The following is an 18,695-nucleotide window of genomic DNA, read 5'->3' on the forward strand; positions in this document are numbered from 1 at the left end:
GTGCTCCTGCGCCAGGCAGGGCTGCTCACCCTGCTGTGGGTGCTGTGCCACACTTTGCTCCCCTCCAGATCCCCGCTGTGTCCAGCCCCTTCCCCAGCATGGCAGGTGGGGGAAATGGAGAGCCCAAACAATAGCTTCCTCATCTCTAGGATATGGAGGCACAAGGCTGGGAGATAGGACACTGGGGTTGTCTTCCCTGAGGTGGTGTGCCTGCATCCCCTTCTCCAGATGACAGAGCTGGGCAGAGCCAGACTCCAAGAGTCATGCTGGGGCTAGCATCTGGGGGTGTAACCAACGCTTCCTCTGTCCCCAGCTCTTACTTACTTGGGCCCGAAGCACATGCAAAGGCTGGCCAGGTAACCATTGGAGATGGAGAAGAAGATCATAAAGATGATGAACCAGGCGTCATGAGAGAATATGACAGGCAGGTAGTCACGGGGGTGCACGTTGCACAGCATGAAAAGAGGGATAAATATAACACGGAGGGCCACCATCACTGGCAGGAGGCAGCTGTCCTTCCCAGGCTGGGAGAAAAACACAGGTCACTGAGCAGTGAGAAGTGGCCATTCCCCATCCCACGGCATGCTGGCAGGGGCTATACAGAGGCTGTCCTTGCTGCACCAGGGCTGCAGAGGAGCCACAGAGATGGCAAAGTTGCTGAGAGACTTTCTCTGCTGCAACAAATCTCAGCATCACCACCTGCTCTAGTAAGGGGGTCCTACTAGGTCTGAAAGTCCTATCCCAGCCGACTTGGACAGCAGCAGCACTAGAGCCAAAATACCGAGCTGAGCTTTTGAGCAACTGCTAAACCCTTGCTGGAAACAACAGGCAGGCAGGAGAGCCTTGTGCACACTCACGCAATCTCCTGCAGCGAACCACCATGCAGGACAAGGCTGGCTGAGGTAAATCCCCTCTGGCACCTCAGGGCCTGCAAACTGGGCTTTAACCAGCTCTTCAGCCTCCTACACCTTCCGCCAGCCAAGTGGGGCAACATCCAGCAATCTGGGAAAGGGATTATGCTGGGGCTGTTTTGGACAGTGCTGGGAAAGGCACAGACCAAGTTACGGTCTCCTCGGATCCTAACAGAGTCCCTGACGTGAGGCTGGGCCAAAGAAGGAGGCATCGTCCCCCTGTGTTGTCCCTGCAACTAGGACCGAGGCAGGCCCCGGTACAAGACGTGCCCGGCTCCATCTAGGGTCCCCTCGATGAGGTGCCAGGTTCACAGATGACAGGGCTCACTGGTCTGGGGTCAGGAGAGACACACAGCTGCCTTGGGAGCTGCTGGGCTGCCATAGCCATGGGACACTTCATGAGCACAGGGGGAAGCTGAGGTTAGGCCAGCTGCCATGTCTGTGGGCAAACTGGCAAGAGCAGCAGCCTCTCCTGCTTGCGGAGGAGAAAAGGAGCGAGCGGGGCCCCAACCAGGGAAATGAGGCCAAAACCGCAGGCAGTCAGACTTTCCACACAGCCTTGTTTTGGAAACATCTACTCTTGGGTCATCCCACCACAGAGGCTGCAGCCTGGACACCAGGCAATGAGGCTCATGGCCAAGGCCAAGGGCACCAGCAGTGATGGCCAGGGCAGAAGCAGCTCCAGGCTGTGGGGAAGCCAGGCCTGGACAGACCCCACAGCACATGGTGCTGAGGAGCTTCTCTAGACAAACAGCCTGAACAATATGGGGAAAACGGCACTTGGAGGGTGGGTGAAGGAGCAGGAAGAGACAGATGGGACAGCCCCCTTCCTCACCCACCCCCATCACAGCTCCCATCACTCAGCCCCAGCAGCTCTGAGCAGGGGAGATGAGAGCGAGGAGACACAGTAGGGGACAGCTCTGGGACCCACATGGCATTGCTCTGCCCTGCTCCCAGGACAAGGCTCTTTAAAGCATCTGTGTCCTGTGCCAAGGCCAGAGGTTTTATTTTAGGCTGCCCTGTCTTTCACCCTTTTTCCCTGCCGCCATCCCGTCTCACTGTTTGCATAGCTGGAGTGAAGGTTTGTTTACAAAGAGGCTGAAATGGAGGAGGCAGCTTCATCCAAGCTGTGCTGAAAGAGAGGTAGGAGGAGGACAGGACAACATTGTGGTTCTCGGCTCTGACCCATAAATCTCTGCTTAGGACTTAAAGCCAAGGCAGGAATCATCTCTGCACCTCCTTCCTGCTCCAAGCCATGGATGGCAGCCCCAATTGCAGCTGTCGCAAAGGGGCCTGGGGATGGAGACTGCCTGGGCGTTTGCTCCCTGCCCCATGCTTACCCATGTGAAGAGAGCAGTGAGACTCCGTCCCGTCCAGTCAAAGATATTAAAGAGGAGGAAGCAGGAGACAGGGATGAAGTAGAGACCTGCAGAAGGGGGAGAAGGTCAGTGACGAGCCCAGGGTGACCCAGGGCCTCCCACCAACTGCACGGAGACTGTCTTTCAGGTCTAGGTCCTCCTGGTTTCCCACTAAGGGCTGGAATGGTCTCCCAGCCAGGCCAGTGTCTGCATCCGAACCATCATGCACAGTGGTTTCCTCTTCCCCTCAGGCATGCTGTATTGGATTTGTGTGGCAAGGTTTTGGTAGTGGGGGACCTACAGGAGTGGCTTCTGTGAGAAGCTGCTAGAAGCTTCCACTATGTCCGACAGAGCGAATACCAGCCAGCAATAAGACAGACCCGCCGCCGGCCAAGACTGAGCCCATCAGCGATAGTGGTAGCGCCTCTGTGATAACATATTTAAGAAAGGAAAAAAGTTGCAACAGGCACAGAAACTGCAGCCAGGGAGAGGAGGGAGAACATGTAAGAGAAACAACCCTGCAGACCCCAAGGTCAGTGAAGAAGGAGGGGGAGGAGGTGCTCCAGGCACCGGAGCAGAGATTCCCCTGCAGCCCATGGGGAAGACCATGGTGAGGCAGGCTGTCCCCCTGCAACCCATGGAGGTCCATGGTGGAGCAGGTATCGACCTGCAGCCCGTGGAGGACCCCACACTGGAGCAGGTGGGTGCCCAAAGGAGGCTGTGACCCTGTGGAAAGCCCACACTGGAGCAGGTTTGCTGGCAGGACTTGTTACCCCACAGGGGACCCATGCTGGAGCAGTCTGTTCCTGAAGGACTGAACCCTGTGGAAGGGACCCATGTTGGAACAGTTCATGAAGAACTGCAGCCTGTGGAAAGAACTCACGTTGGAGAAGTTCGTGGAGGACTGTCTCCTATGGGAGGGACCTCACGCTGGAGCAGGGGAAGAGTGAGGAGTCCTCCTCCTGAGGAGGAAGGATCGGCAGAGACAGTGTGTGATGAACTGACCGCAACCCCCAGTCCCAGTCCTCCTGTGCCACTGGAAGGAGGAGGTCAAGAAAATCAGGAGTGGAGTTGAGCCAGGAAGAAGGGAGCGGTGGGGGGAAAGTGTTTTAAGATTTAGTTTTTATTTCTCATTATCCTACTCTGATTTGATTGGCAATAAATTAAATTAATTTTCCCCAAATCGAGTCTGTTTTGCCTGTGACGGTAATTGGTGAGTGATCTCTCCCTGTCCTTATCTTGACTCACGAGCCTTTCATTATATTTTCTCTCGCCTGTCCAGCTGAGGAAGGGAGTGATACAGCAACTTTGGTGGGCACCTGGAGTCCAGCCAGGGTCAACCCACCACCACACATACCTACTACTTCAAGCCCCACTTTCTTTTCTCCCATTTACCTTGTTTTCAGTTTCCTCCTACTGCACCCCATCTCTGGCCACACTTACCCCATCTGTTTCCTTCTCCGAGGACAGTGGACGCCTTAGCTGTGATGGAAGGAAAGACGCTGATGGTGACAGTGAAGACAAAGCAGACAGACACAGCCATGACCCAGAGCTAGGCAGATGAAAGAAAGAGGCTGGTACCAAACACAGGGCAAGAGACCAGTGCAAGGCTGGTCTCCTCTCCCCATGCCTCTCCTCTGTGCCCATCCCCTGATGTGAGGGGCAGGGCAGGGGTTGCTGGCAACTCACAGACCTTCTTAAAAATAGCAATGACTGAGGGCTTCTCATCAGGGTTGTGGATAGGGATGATCTTTGAGTTATTCTGCTCCATCCCATTGGGCTCATCTGCAAGGAAAGACACAAGTAGGGCATAGCAAACCCCAGAAAGCTGAGATTGAATTTAGTCCTGCTGTCTCATTCTTCCTCTCAGCTCTTCCTCTTTTTCCTTCCTCTTCCTCCTCTCAGCCCCTCACCTTTCTTAATCAGGTCTCTCTTGGTCTCCAGCTCTGCATTGTACACACGGTACTCTGTCTTGTCCTTCATGGAGTAGTATCGGAAGAAATCCTGCAGAGAGACAGCCATGGAGAACTCATTCATGCATGAGGAAAGAAGGCTACCAGGGGCTGCGTGGTAATAGCAGATATGGGCAATATGGGCAAATGCAATATGGGCAAAATATGTCTGATATTGATGCTTTCCTGCTCACCCAGGGACTCATTTCCACAGTACCCCAAGGGTACTGGAGTATCTGAGGTGGGAAATATCCCAGAGAGCTCCCTCGGGACATGGGAGAGCTTGCCCTGATCCAGGAGGTGGAGACTGGTAGGAGCCAAGGCTGGGGTGCTAGTGAGCCACAGTCCTTCTGCTGTGATGTGCAAAGGTCCCATGTCCCCACACCCTTCCCCACCAGGACAACAAAGGCTCACCATGCGAGGCAGAAGGATGTAGGAGAAGATTGCCAGCATGATCGCCACACAGGCCGTGGTGAAGTAACCGATGAAGCTCTCAGGTTGCTGGGCGCCAACTGGGAGCACAGGAAGGGAGGAGATGGGGGGGAAAAGGAAGGAGATGATGAGGGCTGAGAGAAGCGAGGCCCCACTGCCATCTCCCACCCTACAGCATGACCCCAGCAGATCCTGCTGACAGCAGTGCTCTGGGAAGGCCCTGTCACCTGCAAGGCAGGGATTACTCACTGGCAATACTGAAGATCATTGCCAAAGCGGCAAAGGTGCCTGCCAAGCCCTGCCCACTCATGACGGGAGCTGTGTAGCTGGCAGGCAGGAGCCCTGCCAGCCCAAAGAGGCTGCTTTGGAGGATGGCGCCAAAGGCTGCGAACGGGAAAGATGAGCAGAAATGAGAAACCAAAGGCAACGATGGACTGCACCTCTGCGGGGAGCCAAGGCTCCTGCCCTGTGAGGCAAGGCAATTCCCCCTCCTCCTTGGCTCTCCCGCAGTGAGGTTCATGCTTTTCTCCCAGAGACATCAGCCCTAGTGATGGGGCTGTGCCCCTTTCCTTCCCTCCACTGCCTCACTCACAGTTGATGAGGATGATGCTGATCATGGTAAACACGAAGAAGGGAAGAGGCTTCATGGCGACCTTCACCATAATCGCAGTAACTAAAAACACCAGCCCAATGGCCACCAGGCTGCCCAAGATGCGGATCTGCTGGGGAATCCTGTAAGAGAGGGTCTCAGTGAGGAAAACCCACCCCCCAAAAGCATGCGAGGCTGACGCCAAGCTCTGCCATGGGCATCCCAGCCAAACCACAGCACAGGAGACCAATGTTTTTGCCTTTGACTTGACTGAACAGGCTGCAGCTTCACCCAGTGCTGGGGCAGGAGGACGGGCCAGGGCTGGGTGGCCCTATGGGGGCTAGTAGGGGCAAGGATGGGGCAAGGCTCACCGCTGATGGATGAAGGAGTTGAGGCAGGTGAAGATGAGGAGGGGCACCATGGCGCAGAGAGTCATGAAGTTATCAAACATGGACTGCAGGTAGGAGGGGGACAAGGCAGCCTCACTGGTCTGGTTCCAGAAGCTGCTCATCTCCTCCGGGTCTGCGAGGCGGCTGATGAAATACTGCGAGAGAAATGGCACGGTGGGGCCGAGGTGCTGCAAGACCTCCCCCCAGCACACTCAGGCCACCCTTGTCTCCCCTCCAACCCCATGCCCAGCCCTCCTGCCACCTCAGCGCCACTCATCCCACCCAGGTCACCCACGCTTCCACCTCCTGCGTGCAAATGAGGGGGCTCTATGCTGTGCTGTGCTGCCACACCTACACCATGGTCCCTAGATGTGATAGGGGACGATTAGTGTCATGGGCAGCAGCAGGAGGGAAGCCCTCACCTCCCTGGCGGTCATGAAGAAATTCCATGGCAGCAGCGTTCCCAGACCAAGGATGAAGAAGATCAGCCAGACAGCCTTGTACCTGTGGAGGGGACACAGCGGTTTGGAGCGGGACACTGGGCAGGGCAGGGGACAGGCATTGCTTCTGACTGTCCCCGTCTCCGCAGTGGAAGGCACCAGGAGGAGGAGGGTGGATGAAATTTATTGCCCTGTCCCTGCCCCACAGCCCCTGCTAGCCTGGGCTGCCAGGAGATGTGGCACTGCAGAGGGGCCATGGGAGGCCCTCCCTGGGAGGGTACGAAGGCAGGGGCAGGCTGGCTGCTCCTCAGCATGTGGCAGAGCTGGGAGGGAGTCACGCTCCCCAGGCGTGTCCCAGTGCCAGGGACTGTTTACAGCCTGTTTGCTGTGGAAAAGGTGACAGAGAGAGCATTTCAGGGAAGGGACAGCTCGGTAGCCCAGTGACCGTGCAGGAGAGGGAGTCCCCCAGATGCTGGGTCCCCCTGTCCTCCCTCACCTCCTGGTATCCTGGATGTGCCCCAACACCTACACCAGAGCCCGGCATTACCTATCTTGGGGCCCGTCTCTTGCTGTCATCTTGTGCGGCAAGAGTCAGCACAGGTCCCAGCAAGTCTTGTGGCTGCTCTCCGTCTGGAAAGCAAACAGAGGATTTTACAGAGGAGTGAGGGATGCAGGCCAGGCAGTGGCAGTGCTGATTTTAAGCCCCTGGCTGTGCTGCTGGGCAAGTGCTCCACAGCACTGGGAGCCAAACAGAGCCGGCAACTGGTGAGAGCGCAGCGCAGCAGCTTTGGAAACCTGCAGCTCAGAGTCCTTAAGCTGAGGAGCTGTGACACACAACCTTATTCTGCTGGCTGGGGGACACCAGCCTTCCCTCCAAAAGGGAAACCACTTTCCTGAGACGCCCAGGCTGCTCGGTGCCAACTGCCCGCCTGCTCCGCAGCAGGTTCTTAAAGGATTTGTGAGCCTGCAGCTCTCTGCCCCCAATCCTGGGGCTGTGAGCAAAGCATATGCGCACATCCCCCCTGCCCTCCCCACCTCCCTCCAACACCCAGGCACGGCGGCACAAAAGACCCATTTAATTCAGCAGTCTCTCCAGCCAGGACCATGCAAACCCCCCATTTCCAATTCCCGCTTCCCTGGGGCTGTCACAGCCCTTTCCTGGGTCACCTTGGAAAGCCAAGGGCATCCCTGGCACTGCTGTTCCGTCCCCAGTGCCCACTGCTCTTTTTCCCCCCCATCACCACCTACCCAGCCCCTGCCACCGCCCTGGTGTTGCTCCCCCCGCAGACAGCCCCAGAGAAGCAGCCCAGGGAGCCCGGAGAAGGGACCTTCCCTCCCCAGTCCACCCCCCCTTCCTTGGGCAGAGCGGGATTAGCCACCCCGGAGAAGCCACAGGCCTGCCTTGTCCTTTTCCAGTCCGGGCTGCGCAGCATGGGGTGCTCCAGCACCTCTCCCAGGGCTTCATCTGCAGTGGGGCTCCCGGTGCTGAGCCCCTGGCCCCCCCGGGGCATGCCCCTGAGCTGCCAGCATTGCTGCCAGCTACAGCATCCCTGCCTGCACCCTGCCAGGTAGGGCGTGGGAGGAGGCAGGCAGGAAGCAGCATGCTGGGATCTGTAGTCCCTGCCAGCCCCGGCGTGCATTAAAGGCAGCGGAGCCCATCCCTTGTCGCAGGTGCTCGCGTGGTTCTGGGCACAGCTCACCTCCTCCCCTGGTGTGGTCCTGCAGGCTGGGGAGCCTACAGCTATGACGGAGCCAAAACATAGCTGGCAGGATGTGGAGAGGGATTTGGGACGCCCGCTGGCTGCTTGGAAAAGCCAGAGCAGACTGACAGGTACGTCTGTGTGGGACCGAAAGCCCCAACCCGGCAGGCGCCAGCCCATGACACCGGAGCCATCTTCAGCGCTGCTCCCCTGCCTTCCCACGCAGGCAGCTCAGGGTGTGACAGCTCCTCCCTTGACCTTGTGAGCCACTCGGGCTTCCAGAGAAAACGTCCCAAAATCCCCTCCCGGCAGCCTGCCAGTGCTTCTGTGGGCAGGAAATGCCCCAAGCCCTGACCCAGGATTAGCAGGGGGATCTGCAAGTGCAACTGCCACCCCCTCACACACAGAAACCCCACCAGGGCCACTGCTTGTCCCCGAGCGAACAGATCTCTCCCCCAAACAGGTGGGAGAAGCCCAGCTCCCCCAGCAGGTCCCCAGCAAGCCCTCAACATGCTGCCTCTTGCTGAGCCAAGCCCCCAATCCCCCTCCCAGCCCCCCACAGAAGGTCACATTGGTGTCCCAAGAAACGAGGGCAGGGACCAACCCCACAGACATACCTGGGGATGACGGAGCCAGGGAAAGCCCCCTGTTCAGCGTATTTGAAGGCAGCACGGTCCCCCCACTTCCACACCCCCCTGCTCTTGGGGGTAAGTGTCAGGCCCTGGCTCAAGTCACGGGGGCTGGAGACATGTGGGTCTAGTGGCATCCGCAGAGGAGGACAAGAGGTGTCAAGTACCACGGCTGGCACACGGCCTGGGTCCCGCTGCCCAGGCACCTGCCTGCAGCACCCAGGGACGGGAGGAAGGGAAGAGTGTCGTGGAGCAAGTGGCAGGAACCAGGGGCAGCAGGGAGGAGGTGGGGGGGATCGGGGGGTGCCGGGGCAGGGCGCTGCGTGCTCTTCTGCCACGCTGCTTTCCCAGCCGCCTCCTGCTTCCGTCCAGAGAGCTCCCACATCCCTGCGTCAGGAGCCCGACCTCCTCGGCGGGCGCTGCCCGGCTGCCCAGCCGCAGCCTCCTGCCTGCTCTGTTTGTTTTCCGTCTCACTTCACTAAGTGCCTCCTAATTTTTTCCACAAAGAGCCAGTGCCTGCCAAGGGGCGCACGGGTCAGCACTCATTAGAGCAGGAAACGCGTCCAGCCACTGGCTCTTACAAACAACCCTACAACAAACAGAAAAGGTCCCTGCTCCGACCTGGCCACAGCAGCCCTACTGTAAGGGACCAGGGGATGGAGACCACCCTCGAGCCACCAGGCTGGCCCACCACAGCTCTAACCACCTCCTGGAGGAGTCTGCTGATGTTTAGCCTGGCCACCAGCTTGGTGGCTGCACAGCCTGGGGGACAGGGAAAAGGAGAAGCAATACGGGGCCTTGGCTTAAGGACATCAGTTTTGTTCCTGGGCATAGAGCAGTCTGTCTTATCCCCTCGGAAGCCATGTGTAAGCGGAAGGAGCAAGAGTGGGCTTAACAAACCACAGGCTAGGGCCTCTGAGCAGGTACAAAGAAGAGATGGCACAACTTTAATTGTCCATTCACACTACACAAAGGCCTTGAGAGATGCCAAGTGACACCTGCTGTGTTGGGCCATGCACAGTCCCATTGCCAGCCAAGGCCTGTCACCAAAACCACCTAACCTCTGCAGAAAAACTTGCACTGCAGGACAGCCACGCCTGCAGGCAGCCATTTGTCACTGGGATTCAGAGATTTCCATACCTCTCCCTTCCCATGCATTGACTTTTCTCCTGCTTCTGCTGCCTTCACCAAAGGTGAGCACAGCGCTTGATTGCCTTTCCACTCAAGAGAAATTTCATGGTGCCAGATAGGCACGCTATAGGTTTATTCCCAGAAATACCAGCTCTAAAGAAAAGTCCTTTACACCACACCAAGTGTAGCACCGTCCTTGCAGTCCCTAGACAAGGGGCTGCCAGCAGGCCCAATGGCAAGCACCCAGTGTCCTCCAGCTGCCACTTGTAGGGGATCACTTTGTGGGGATAAGGTCAGCACTTCCTCTGAGCACAGCCAAGATGAGGCAGGGCCAGGTGCCTCACCGGGCTTCACCCCATCCCCTACATCCGCTCACCCCCCTGGGCAACACCAGTGCCCTCCCGTCAGGAAGGCTGATCTGGCGGCCCATCGAGGTTTACCTGCGGGCAGGGAACAAGCCCAGCACGAATAAGCGAGTCACATGAAGCCCTGGTGGCTGTGACTCAGCTGGAGGATGGGAAACGCTCCGAGACCACCCATTTCATGAGATTTCATGTCTATGCCCGAACTCTAACCATGTCGCTCACGGGTCCTCCTACCTTCTGCCAGGGTCCAGGGAACCAGCCTCCTGGGCAGCGTCCTGCCTGCCTCCACCTTCAGCCACAAGCTGCAAAGACACGTGCTTGTATTTCACAAGACATATGAGTGTGCATGATTGTGCACCATTACCGTGGCGCTGGGACAAACACCAGCCCTCCCAAAATAAGGGCAGGTACCCTGGGTCAAATCAGAGGCTGGTCTTGCTCAAAAGCTTGGGTAAGAGTGGCACAGTCATATACTAACTCCTCGACTGCTCCCCCAGCCTCCGAGCTGGGAGGGACATGCTGTTCATGTGTTTTGTAGCCCGCAGCAGGTTTCGCTTCTGTGAAATCCCTGCTTCCCCCTCTAACTCGGGAGCTTCTGAGTGAGGGCAGCATCTCTCCCCGTGCAGGGTGTCAGCCTGGGCTCCCTCACCCTTGCTGTCAAAGGGTGGATGAACATTGGAGTGGCTTCTCCATGCCAGCCACTGCTTTACAGGCCTGGATTGTATCCACCCTACAGCACATTTTCAGAGAAATTCTAGCTTACTTAGTCATCCAGGCACAGCTCCACACCTTTGGTCCTCCTTGTTGCTTTCCTCCCAGCCTTCCCTGCCTCCCCTCGACCCTTCCAGAGACACTGGGGCTGGGGACACACAGTGACTGCAAAGGGATGAGATGCCAGTTTGAAGAGCAGCACAAGGCTTTCCTGCTTTGTCACTCACAAAGATGATTCGATGTGTTTTTATGCACACCAAGCTATCCAAAACAGCCACAGGCCTTGCTGTGAGTGGCCGGCTCATTGTGTAATCTTGTTTGCAGATCTGGGGCTCCGACCCCCCCAGTCTATCACTTCATATTTATCTAAACTGAATTTCATCTGCCTACTGCCCAGTGTTGTAATGGTCTTCTGTACTCTTCCTAGCTGGCACTTGTCCCCATGAACCTGAGTAATCCAATCACCTCAGCAAGCCCTGTCATCTCATTGCTCATTCCCTTTTCCAGGTCACTCATGAACACATTGAAAAAACATGGGACCCAATGCAGCGATCTCTTTCCACTGCAAAAACTGACCGCTGACTCCTACACCCTCCTTCCTATTTTCGTACCAATGACGGAACCATGTGAGGACCTTCCCTCTTGACCAGCCAGTTCCCTTAAAAACTGGGCTGAAAGCCCTGGCTGAATGTTTTGTGGGAAGCAGCGTGGGCACCATGAGCCCAGAGTCCCTACGAATCGCTGCCCCAGCTCAGGGGCCCCTCGGCAGGCGCCTCCCCACCAGCCCATAAACCCCATCCCTGTGCACTCGGACACTAGGGACACGCAGCAGATTCAGCAGTCAGCTTTTCCCTGAAGGTCCCTCCAGCCCTTCTTAGAAATGAACATCACATCTTTCCCTCCTCCCAGTCCCCGGGGGCTGGGGCAGTTGTGAATGAATGACTAGAGGCCACATGTGACAGCCAGCTAGTTCACCCTCCCTTTCCTTCTGGTGAATATCGCCTTAGCCTAGCAACTTGTTGCTGTTTAGCTTTTGCTTTATAACTTTTCCTCTGGATGCTCTGAGGAGTCCCCCAAAAGAAGTGGAAGAAACTGCTCGGGCTCTTCTGGAGCGAAGAGAGGCAAAAGCTTCACCTGGACTTCCTGCTATGGCCTCTCTTCCTCCGATCCCCCATCCCTCCAACAGTCTGCAGCAGGCTTCGTACTCCTGGTGTGCTTTGTGAGCAGTTTTCATCAGAGAGCTGATAGCACTTCCTATTATTCTTGTTCTTCTCTATTCTAAGCCCTGCCTCTCTGCAAACAGGCTTGCTGCGCCATCCAATCCCCCCAGAGCTGCTTGCGCCTGTGTCCTGAGGGGGGGACCTTAGTCGGGGAGCAGGATGGGGGCATTTCTGCCTCCTCCCTTGCCTTGCTGCCTGCGGACAAACTCCTCTGCATTGCCAGGTCTTGGCAGGCAGAAAAAACCTCCTGCAAGGCAGCCCATGCAGCACCCTCACTCCCCAGAGGTTGAGGATCCCTGGGCAACATTTCTGACTTGCTTCACCTTGCTCCCTCCACTCCTCCATGGGCAAAAGGAGAGGCAGCTCTAGACCCTCTCTGCCTTCAGGCTTGCAAACTCCCCGCAGAGCAGGAGCTACGGAGGCTGTCCCTGCTCCGAGCACCCACCGCCAGCCATTATCTCGGCTGCTGGGTGGTGTGGGGGAGGCGCGGGGGGAGCATCCAGCCCTGCGGTGTGTTTTGAACTGCTCACACCAGCCAGCTGCAAAGTCCCTTATCTGGAGAGTTCAAGGAGCCTTGAGAGGCTCCTCAGGGGCCCTCGCCCCTGGCAGGTAAAGGGACCTGGCCAGGCAGCAAATTCCCCAGGGACCCGGCGGGACTCCCCCAGTGAACAGCACTGTCCCTGAAGGGCTTGCCACCAGTGACTGGGCAGAGCTAGCCCTAAAACTACCCCAGGTAACACAGCTGGGACTCTTCCACCTATCATCAAGTCACACAAGGCCGTGGGCGTGCACCTCCCCATGGGGGCTACTGAGTGGGTTTCCAGCCCTGACATCTCACTGGCCAAATACCAACAAGGGGGCCTTACCGATGGCAGCCCCATGATGAATGCACACACCTCTGTCCTCAGCACTTGGTGAGTGCCCAAGCCCAGGCACACCTGGTCCCCCGGCCAGAGAAAACCCCTCCAGGCACCCACCCAACCCCCCCAGAGCAGAGATGGGTGCTCCTGCTCAGCAGGGGGACATTTTAATGTCACAGTAAGAAGCTTACCAGAAGGGCAGGTTGGTCCCAGTCCCTTGCTCCTGGTCACTTCAGGCCACGGGACTGCAGGCACGGCGCAGCCTTGGGAGAGGCAGGAAAACCCCTGCAAATATCAGAGCAGCCACCTGCTCCAAGGCCAGTGGTTTGGGGGTGCAGGAGGAGATACAGTGCCCGGGGTGGGCAGGAGCTAAGGGGGGACGTCATTTCTGAGGAGGCGTTAGAGGGGGAGAGATAAGCCACTCTCTGAAGCCTGTTTGCAGAGACAGGATTCATAGGGGCTCTTCTGAGGAGCTGGTTTCCCTGATGGCACCTGCTCAGGCCGCTGTCCCCGGGGGAAAAGACCATCCCCTCCAAGCTACAACCCTGACCTGCTTCTCGGCAGGCTGGGGAAGGAGGCACGTTTCTCTAGGGCTAGGTTTGCACTCCATTTGTTGGAAATTTAGAAAAATAAAGTCCCTTTATCCCAAGAGCAGAGGGAGGGATTTGCTCAGGGTTCCCCTCAATGCAGCTGCCGAAAACTCCAAAATCACACAGAAACCCCCCCTCGAGGACCTGGACCGTGCCTGCAGGCAGCTTTCAGCACCTCCAGGGGCTGCCTGGAGGTGGGGAGGTGTGGGGTGATGACCCACTAAGGGCAGGCACAAAGGCTCACACCAGGCTCAGGCCACCTGGCCATGGCTTCCCTTGGGACCGCCGTGGATTTGGGGAGAGCCCAGGAATGCCTCCCCCCAGACCTTGATCCTTGCCCGGCATCCTCTGCAGCTGGTAGCCCCCTGCAGCCCAGGTCCGCAGGGCTGGTCTGAGCCCCCCAGGGGTGCTGGTGTGGCCGGCGGAGGTGCTGCCTGGCTCTGCCCGGGGGCCGCAGGGAGGAGGCATGCTGCGGGAAGGGGTGCTCCCCCAGGGTTGGCCTGGGGGCCGCAGCAGGAAGAGGCACAATGGGAGGAAGCTACATTTCTGCTTCCTGATGGAGAAAACCCTACAGGACCCCTGGGGAGAACAACCAGACACCATTAATGTAAAAATCAGCTGGGAGCACAAAGAGCAGCCAGAGGCAGCCCCAAGTCGGGAGCAGGTCCTCCTTGCACAGAGGAGCCTGGGGCTTGGTGCAGCTGTGGCACAGGCCACCACATACCAGGACAGCCACACATGGAGGACAGAGGAAATCCCAACCATACCACAACACAAGGCACGGCTCCTGCCTGCCCCCAGCCTGGCTCTCCCGAAAGCAGGTGACACTCCTTATTTCCACCCAGTTGGGTGGGGAGAGGGATACTCCCTGGTGGGCTGGGGCAGTGCTTAGGTAAGACTCCCTGGGGCATGGCTGCCAGATGCATCTCTTTTGCTTTAGCAGCTTCCCCCCCGCAGTCAGGCTCAGCCTTGCTCAAGAGGAAATGCTGTCTGTACAGATGATATCTTGGTTGGCCGCACCTTGGGCAGCAGCAACAGCACTGGAGGGATGGACTGAGCTTATGGGACTTTGTCCCCATTTCCCCTCATGTCTGCAGCTGAAAGGAGTGAAGGTGAGACCCGTAAAGAGGCAGCACACAGCAAGACAGGACAAGAACAAAACAGCTCATGGCCAGAGAAGTCTGAAGATAAGGACTCAATGAATGTATGGGAAGAAACCCAAGAGATAAGAGTCCCACAGCCAGGGAATGAAAGAGGGGCAAGATGAGTTCCTCTATACCCTGTCTTCTCCTGGGCTTGGTAGGGCTGTATCTACCAGCAACACATGGCTACCCCGAGGTCACTGCTCAGAGAACAGTAATGGAAGGGAAGAGCAGAACTGCACAAGGCCACCTGCCATTGGTGGCCCCCAGGGTGCTAGGATGGAGAGTGGAGAGGATTCCTCCTTCCATTGCTTCACGTTCCTGGCCCCGGGACTGAGCTCACAGCTGGCAGACCCAGGAAGGAGTCAGGCCAGGAATGACACAAGGGAGCTGACCAGGGAGCAACCTGCAGTGAGGGGCTGGGGGAGAAGGATGGGGACAGCTTATGTTGTGGCCAGGAGGTCCTCAAAACAGCCCTGCAGTGAAATCAGGCTGTGAAATCATTGGAAAGTTCAAAAGCCCCTCTAAATCCTTCCCCAGGCTATGCACAGAGCCCCCTCTACGCACAGAGCCCCCAGCGGAGGAGGCTTGGAGGGCTCGACTCAACTCCAAACATACTCCCCCACCCCAAATGCCACTCTGCACTTTACAGGGGCTCCTCTCCCCCAGGAGGACCCAAGCCCAGGACTCGCTTGCTTGTCCCCAAAACAGGGCTGCTTCTGGAAGGGCAGGAACACCTGGCAGTCAACCAGCAGACAAATCACCTGCCCAGAGCAGCTCCCGACCACCTTCCACACCCCAGGGCATGTTTGCCTCCCGGGGGGGAGAGCCTCAGAGCTCCTTCCAGCTCTGGCTCCTTCCAGTCTGGAGCTGGTGCTGGATGCAAAAGGCACAGAGCTTGCAGCAAGCAGGACCCTCAGCCAGCAAGAGCTGCCCACACCCAGCAAGAGCTGCCCGCACCCAGCGGGAGCTGCTGAACCACATGCACCTGGGCTGCGCTGCCCCCTCGGCCTGAGCCCCCCAAGCAGGTGAGAGCATCCCCGGGGCTGGATGGAGTGAGCCTTGCCCCTGCACCCAGAGGACTCGGCAGAGGGGCTGCAGCAGGCTGCCAGCCCTGCTGGGGGGCTGGCACAGGGGCAGAGCTCGTCTTGCCCCCACTCAGCAATTTTTCAGAAGTTGGTTGGGGCTGCACAGCTGCTTCCAATTTGGGGGGGGGTGGAGGAATGAAACCAGAGCCACAATATGATCTTCCCCCGGCGTCACCATCTCCCCAGCTCCCAAAATTTTGAGAGGCGTTTCCTCCCCACTGATCAGTGATCAGCAGCCACCCAGCAGAAGCTGGGACATATACGCAGAGGCCAACCACCGCCGGGCCTGCGGCGGGTTGAGGTTGGCTCTATTCTCTGCATGTCAGCTGTGCCCGGTGGCTGGGACAGAAACCCAAGGGCTATTTTGGGTCCCTGCAGACCAAGCGGAGTTTCCCTTGTAGGCCAGCTCAGGAACAGGGGCCCTGGCTGACCGCTGCTTTTGGCACGAAATGTCTGCAGCTCTACTGGGAAAGGGGATGGTGGGCAGGGAAGCAGGTTTTGGTGCCGACCACAGTCCTGCACAGTCTCTCTGCCAGCCGCCTGTCCTGTCAAGATCCCACTCGCTGCCCAGACAGCTGCAGCATCTCACAAACCCTGAACTGGCTTCAGCTGCTAAATGCAGCCATTTCATAATGGACAGGGGTACGGCAGCTCTGCTCTAGGAGACTGGGCATGTCTGTCACCCCCTCATCCCCACACCCCCTTTGTCCCAGCTAAGGGGCACCCCATGATCCCCAGAAAAAAAGGAGGGAGAAGGGATTGATGCCCTGGCTAGGTCTGCTCCCCTCATGTGCCCAAAGCCAGTCACTTCCAAAGTTGCAGCCATCTCCGAGCAGTGGGGCAAAGCCGTCCCCACAAGTCCTAGGAGTTGGGGGGACTCGAGGAGCCACACATGCCTGCACACTTCCCAGCTGATTTTAAATTAGGCTGAGGGGAAGACGCTGGGCTTGCCATGTCCTAGCTCTGTGGCAGCTCCAGAAGAGCCGTGTGGGCAGCACATGGTCTGCACCGAGGAACGGAAAGCCAAAGTGGCAGCACGCCATCAGCAGCGCAGAGCAAGCAAAGGACTTGGAGTAAAGCAAAGGACTTGGAGTAAACACCCAGGGTGGAAACGCCACCTCTGGTACCCTCTTCCCTCCTCCCTGAACAACTCAGCTTGCCCAAACGCCCTGGCAGGACTCAGGTCTCAAATGTGGAGCCAGAGTAAGGCTTGAGGCGGGCACCTCCTTCAGAGGGAGTAAGTCAGAGCCCGAACCTCCCACTCTCGGCACTGTCCTCAGCTAACCCGCAGCAAACAGGAAAACTTTTATGTGAGTAGGATCAGGCAGGGAAAGCCAACAGGAGGTGGGGAGCTCACTCCTGTGTCTGCCCAAACCCCAGCAAAACAGACTCCCTCATGACCGACAATAATAAGCCTAGCTGCAAGTCAGAAAAGGGCAAGTCACATCCCTTCCAAATCCTAACCTGCAGATGCTGCTGCATCCATGCAACCAGTCAACGCATGGTGTGCCACAGCCATGAGGTCCCAGGCTGCAAGGGACCATGAGCATCCTCAGGGATGCCTCAGGTAGGCATGGAGAGCCCCACCTGAGTGCTTTGCTCGTGCTGAAACAGTGCTTTGGAGAGGTTGGTGTCAGCTTGCAGACTCCGACAGCATCCCAGCCTCCCCCACCTTAATCTGGGGAGCAGAGGAGACAAGGGCAGCTCTGACACTCCCTGCTGGAAGATCCAAGGGTACCATAGCCTCCATCAGAGTGAGCTGGCCATCCAGCAAGGTGTCTTGCCAGAGCTTGCCCGAGTGCCTGAACATGCTGGGATGCCGATGCACTCCCACGGTGATGCCAGGTGATAGGGAGCCCAGGGGCTGAGCCCTGCTGAAGCAATCCCTTTCTGGCACATTGCATCCTCCTTGCAGCCACTGGGGGAGGAAGAGAGGGACAGCTGGTGGTGGACAACTTGTGTTTGTTTATCAACAGCCAGGCAATTTACTGCTGGGCTTTGTTTCTGTTCAAAGGCTCCTCTTTTGGAGCAAGCCTAGCTGCAGAGCCCAGGCAGGGGGAGCGCAGGGCCCTACGGCAGCTCCCTCAATCCCCCACGAGGCATAGCTCCTGCCCTGCATCGCCCGGGCACCGCGTACCCACTGCCTGCGGGGTAACAGCCCTGTCCAGGAACATGCTGACAGATCAATACCCTGATGTGGTTCACCACGCATTCACACCAACCTTGTATTGCCACAAGGAGTGAGTGTGAAGACAGGAACGAGAAGTTGCAGGGGAGGGTGGATCGCTTCTTAACAGCTTGGTTGTGTTGCCATTGGTCTGCCTCCTCCCATGGTTAATGGATAATGCTCCTAATCTCGTCAGGATGGTGTGGAGACCTACCCAACCCTGCTGGCCTCAGCCACAGCCCAACACCTACAAACCCTGATGGGCTGAAAGCACTGCACTCCCTGTGTGCATCCTGCGGCAGTGGGCTCCCTGAGAGGGCAGAGGTTCCATCCAGAGCAAATACCATTGGGGAGCTCATCCACAGCACCGAGGGAGGATATCTCAGGCAAAAAAATGGAATTGCCTTCAACTTGGTCCTGAGGCCAGGAAAAGACAAGGCCTGTCAAAGGCAGGGCAGGCAGCTCCTTTAACCCTGAGCCCCTGGCCAGGACCAAGAAGCGAGCTGTTCCACCAGTCCCTCCTGCCTCCCCGAGTTGTTCTCCAGGGGTAAGCCCCAAGCCTAGAATGAGGGAGCTCCTCTCACAAGGGTTTTCCATGAGCAAACCTTTAGCAAAACTCAAATGGGGCTGCCCACCCCAAAGCCCTCACCCTCTTCGAGCTCCTCCAGGTGAGCCGGCCCTCAGCCGCATCTGTAAATTGGCTCCCTATCCCTGCATGGCATCAGTGGGTGGCTGTGCTAGGTGTGATGAACCAGACAGAGGCAAGGACCACACTCGGAGCCACAGCATGGGCAGCAGCAGGAGAAACCAAGTGGGGTGGCCCAGGCAGGACGCCCCTCTCCCCAGCAGTCTTGCAGGAGGCTGGGGCCATTTCAGGGGCAGTCTGGGGGTGCTGGTACACATTCAGGTTGATGGCTTGCCCTCAGCACAGCAAGGCTGATGACCCAGTACCTGCAGCCTCAGTACATGGCCAGAGCAGGATGCTCGCCAGGCAGGAGGCTGACTGCATGACCCTCTGGTT

At 57.7% G+C, this 18,695-nt stretch overlaps 1 protein-coding gene across 8 annotated transcripts in view; it reads right to left on the reverse strand.

Moving 5' to 3' along the window:
- LOC104324659 (heat shock protein HSP 90-beta) overlaps positions 1 to 18,695 on the reverse strand; it is a 42,380-nt gene that overhangs the window by 8,717 nt on the left and 14,968 nt on the right. For 4 of the 8 annotated variants that reach the window (XM_069800405.1, XM_069800404.1, XM_069800402.1 and 1 more), the window contains exons 2-12: positions 6,619 to 6,701; positions 6,054 to 6,135; positions 5,614 to 5,786; positions 5,246 to 5,385; positions 4,903 to 5,037; positions 4,636 to 4,733; positions 4,183 to 4,273; positions 3,963 to 4,054; positions 3,713 to 3,821; positions 2,252 to 2,337; positions 325 to 524 (exon numbers count right to left, since the gene is read on the reverse strand). In XM_069800405.1, the coding sequence (XP_069656506.1) occupies positions 325 to 524; positions 2,252 to 2,337; positions 3,713 to 3,821; positions 3,963 to 4,054; positions 4,183 to 4,273; positions 4,636 to 4,733; positions 4,903 to 5,037; positions 5,246 to 5,385; positions 5,614 to 5,786; positions 6,054 to 6,135; positions 6,619 to 6,647 (1,235 nt within the window). In that variant the 5' untranslated portion in view covers positions 6,648 to 6,701. Of the gene's footprint in view, positions 1 to 324; positions 525 to 2,251; positions 2,338 to 3,712; positions 3,822 to 3,962; positions 4,055 to 4,182; positions 4,274 to 4,635; positions 4,734 to 4,902; positions 5,038 to 5,245; positions 5,386 to 5,613; positions 5,787 to 6,053; positions 6,136 to 6,618; positions 6,702 to 7,472; positions 7,653 to 8,388; positions 8,793 to 12,878; positions 12,985 to 18,695 lie in introns of those variants that run through there. The other 4 variants (XM_069800407.1, XM_069800403.1, XM_069800406.1 and 1 more) reach the window with 4 other exon arrangements.

This window comes from Haliaeetus albicilla, chromosome 13, assembly GCF_947461875.1.
Source record: "Haliaeetus albicilla chromosome 13, bHalAlb1.1, whole genome shotgun sequence".
In the NCBI taxonomy this organism is placed as follows: Eukaryota; Metazoa; Chordata; class Aves; order Accipitriformes; family Accipitridae; genus Haliaeetus; species Haliaeetus albicilla.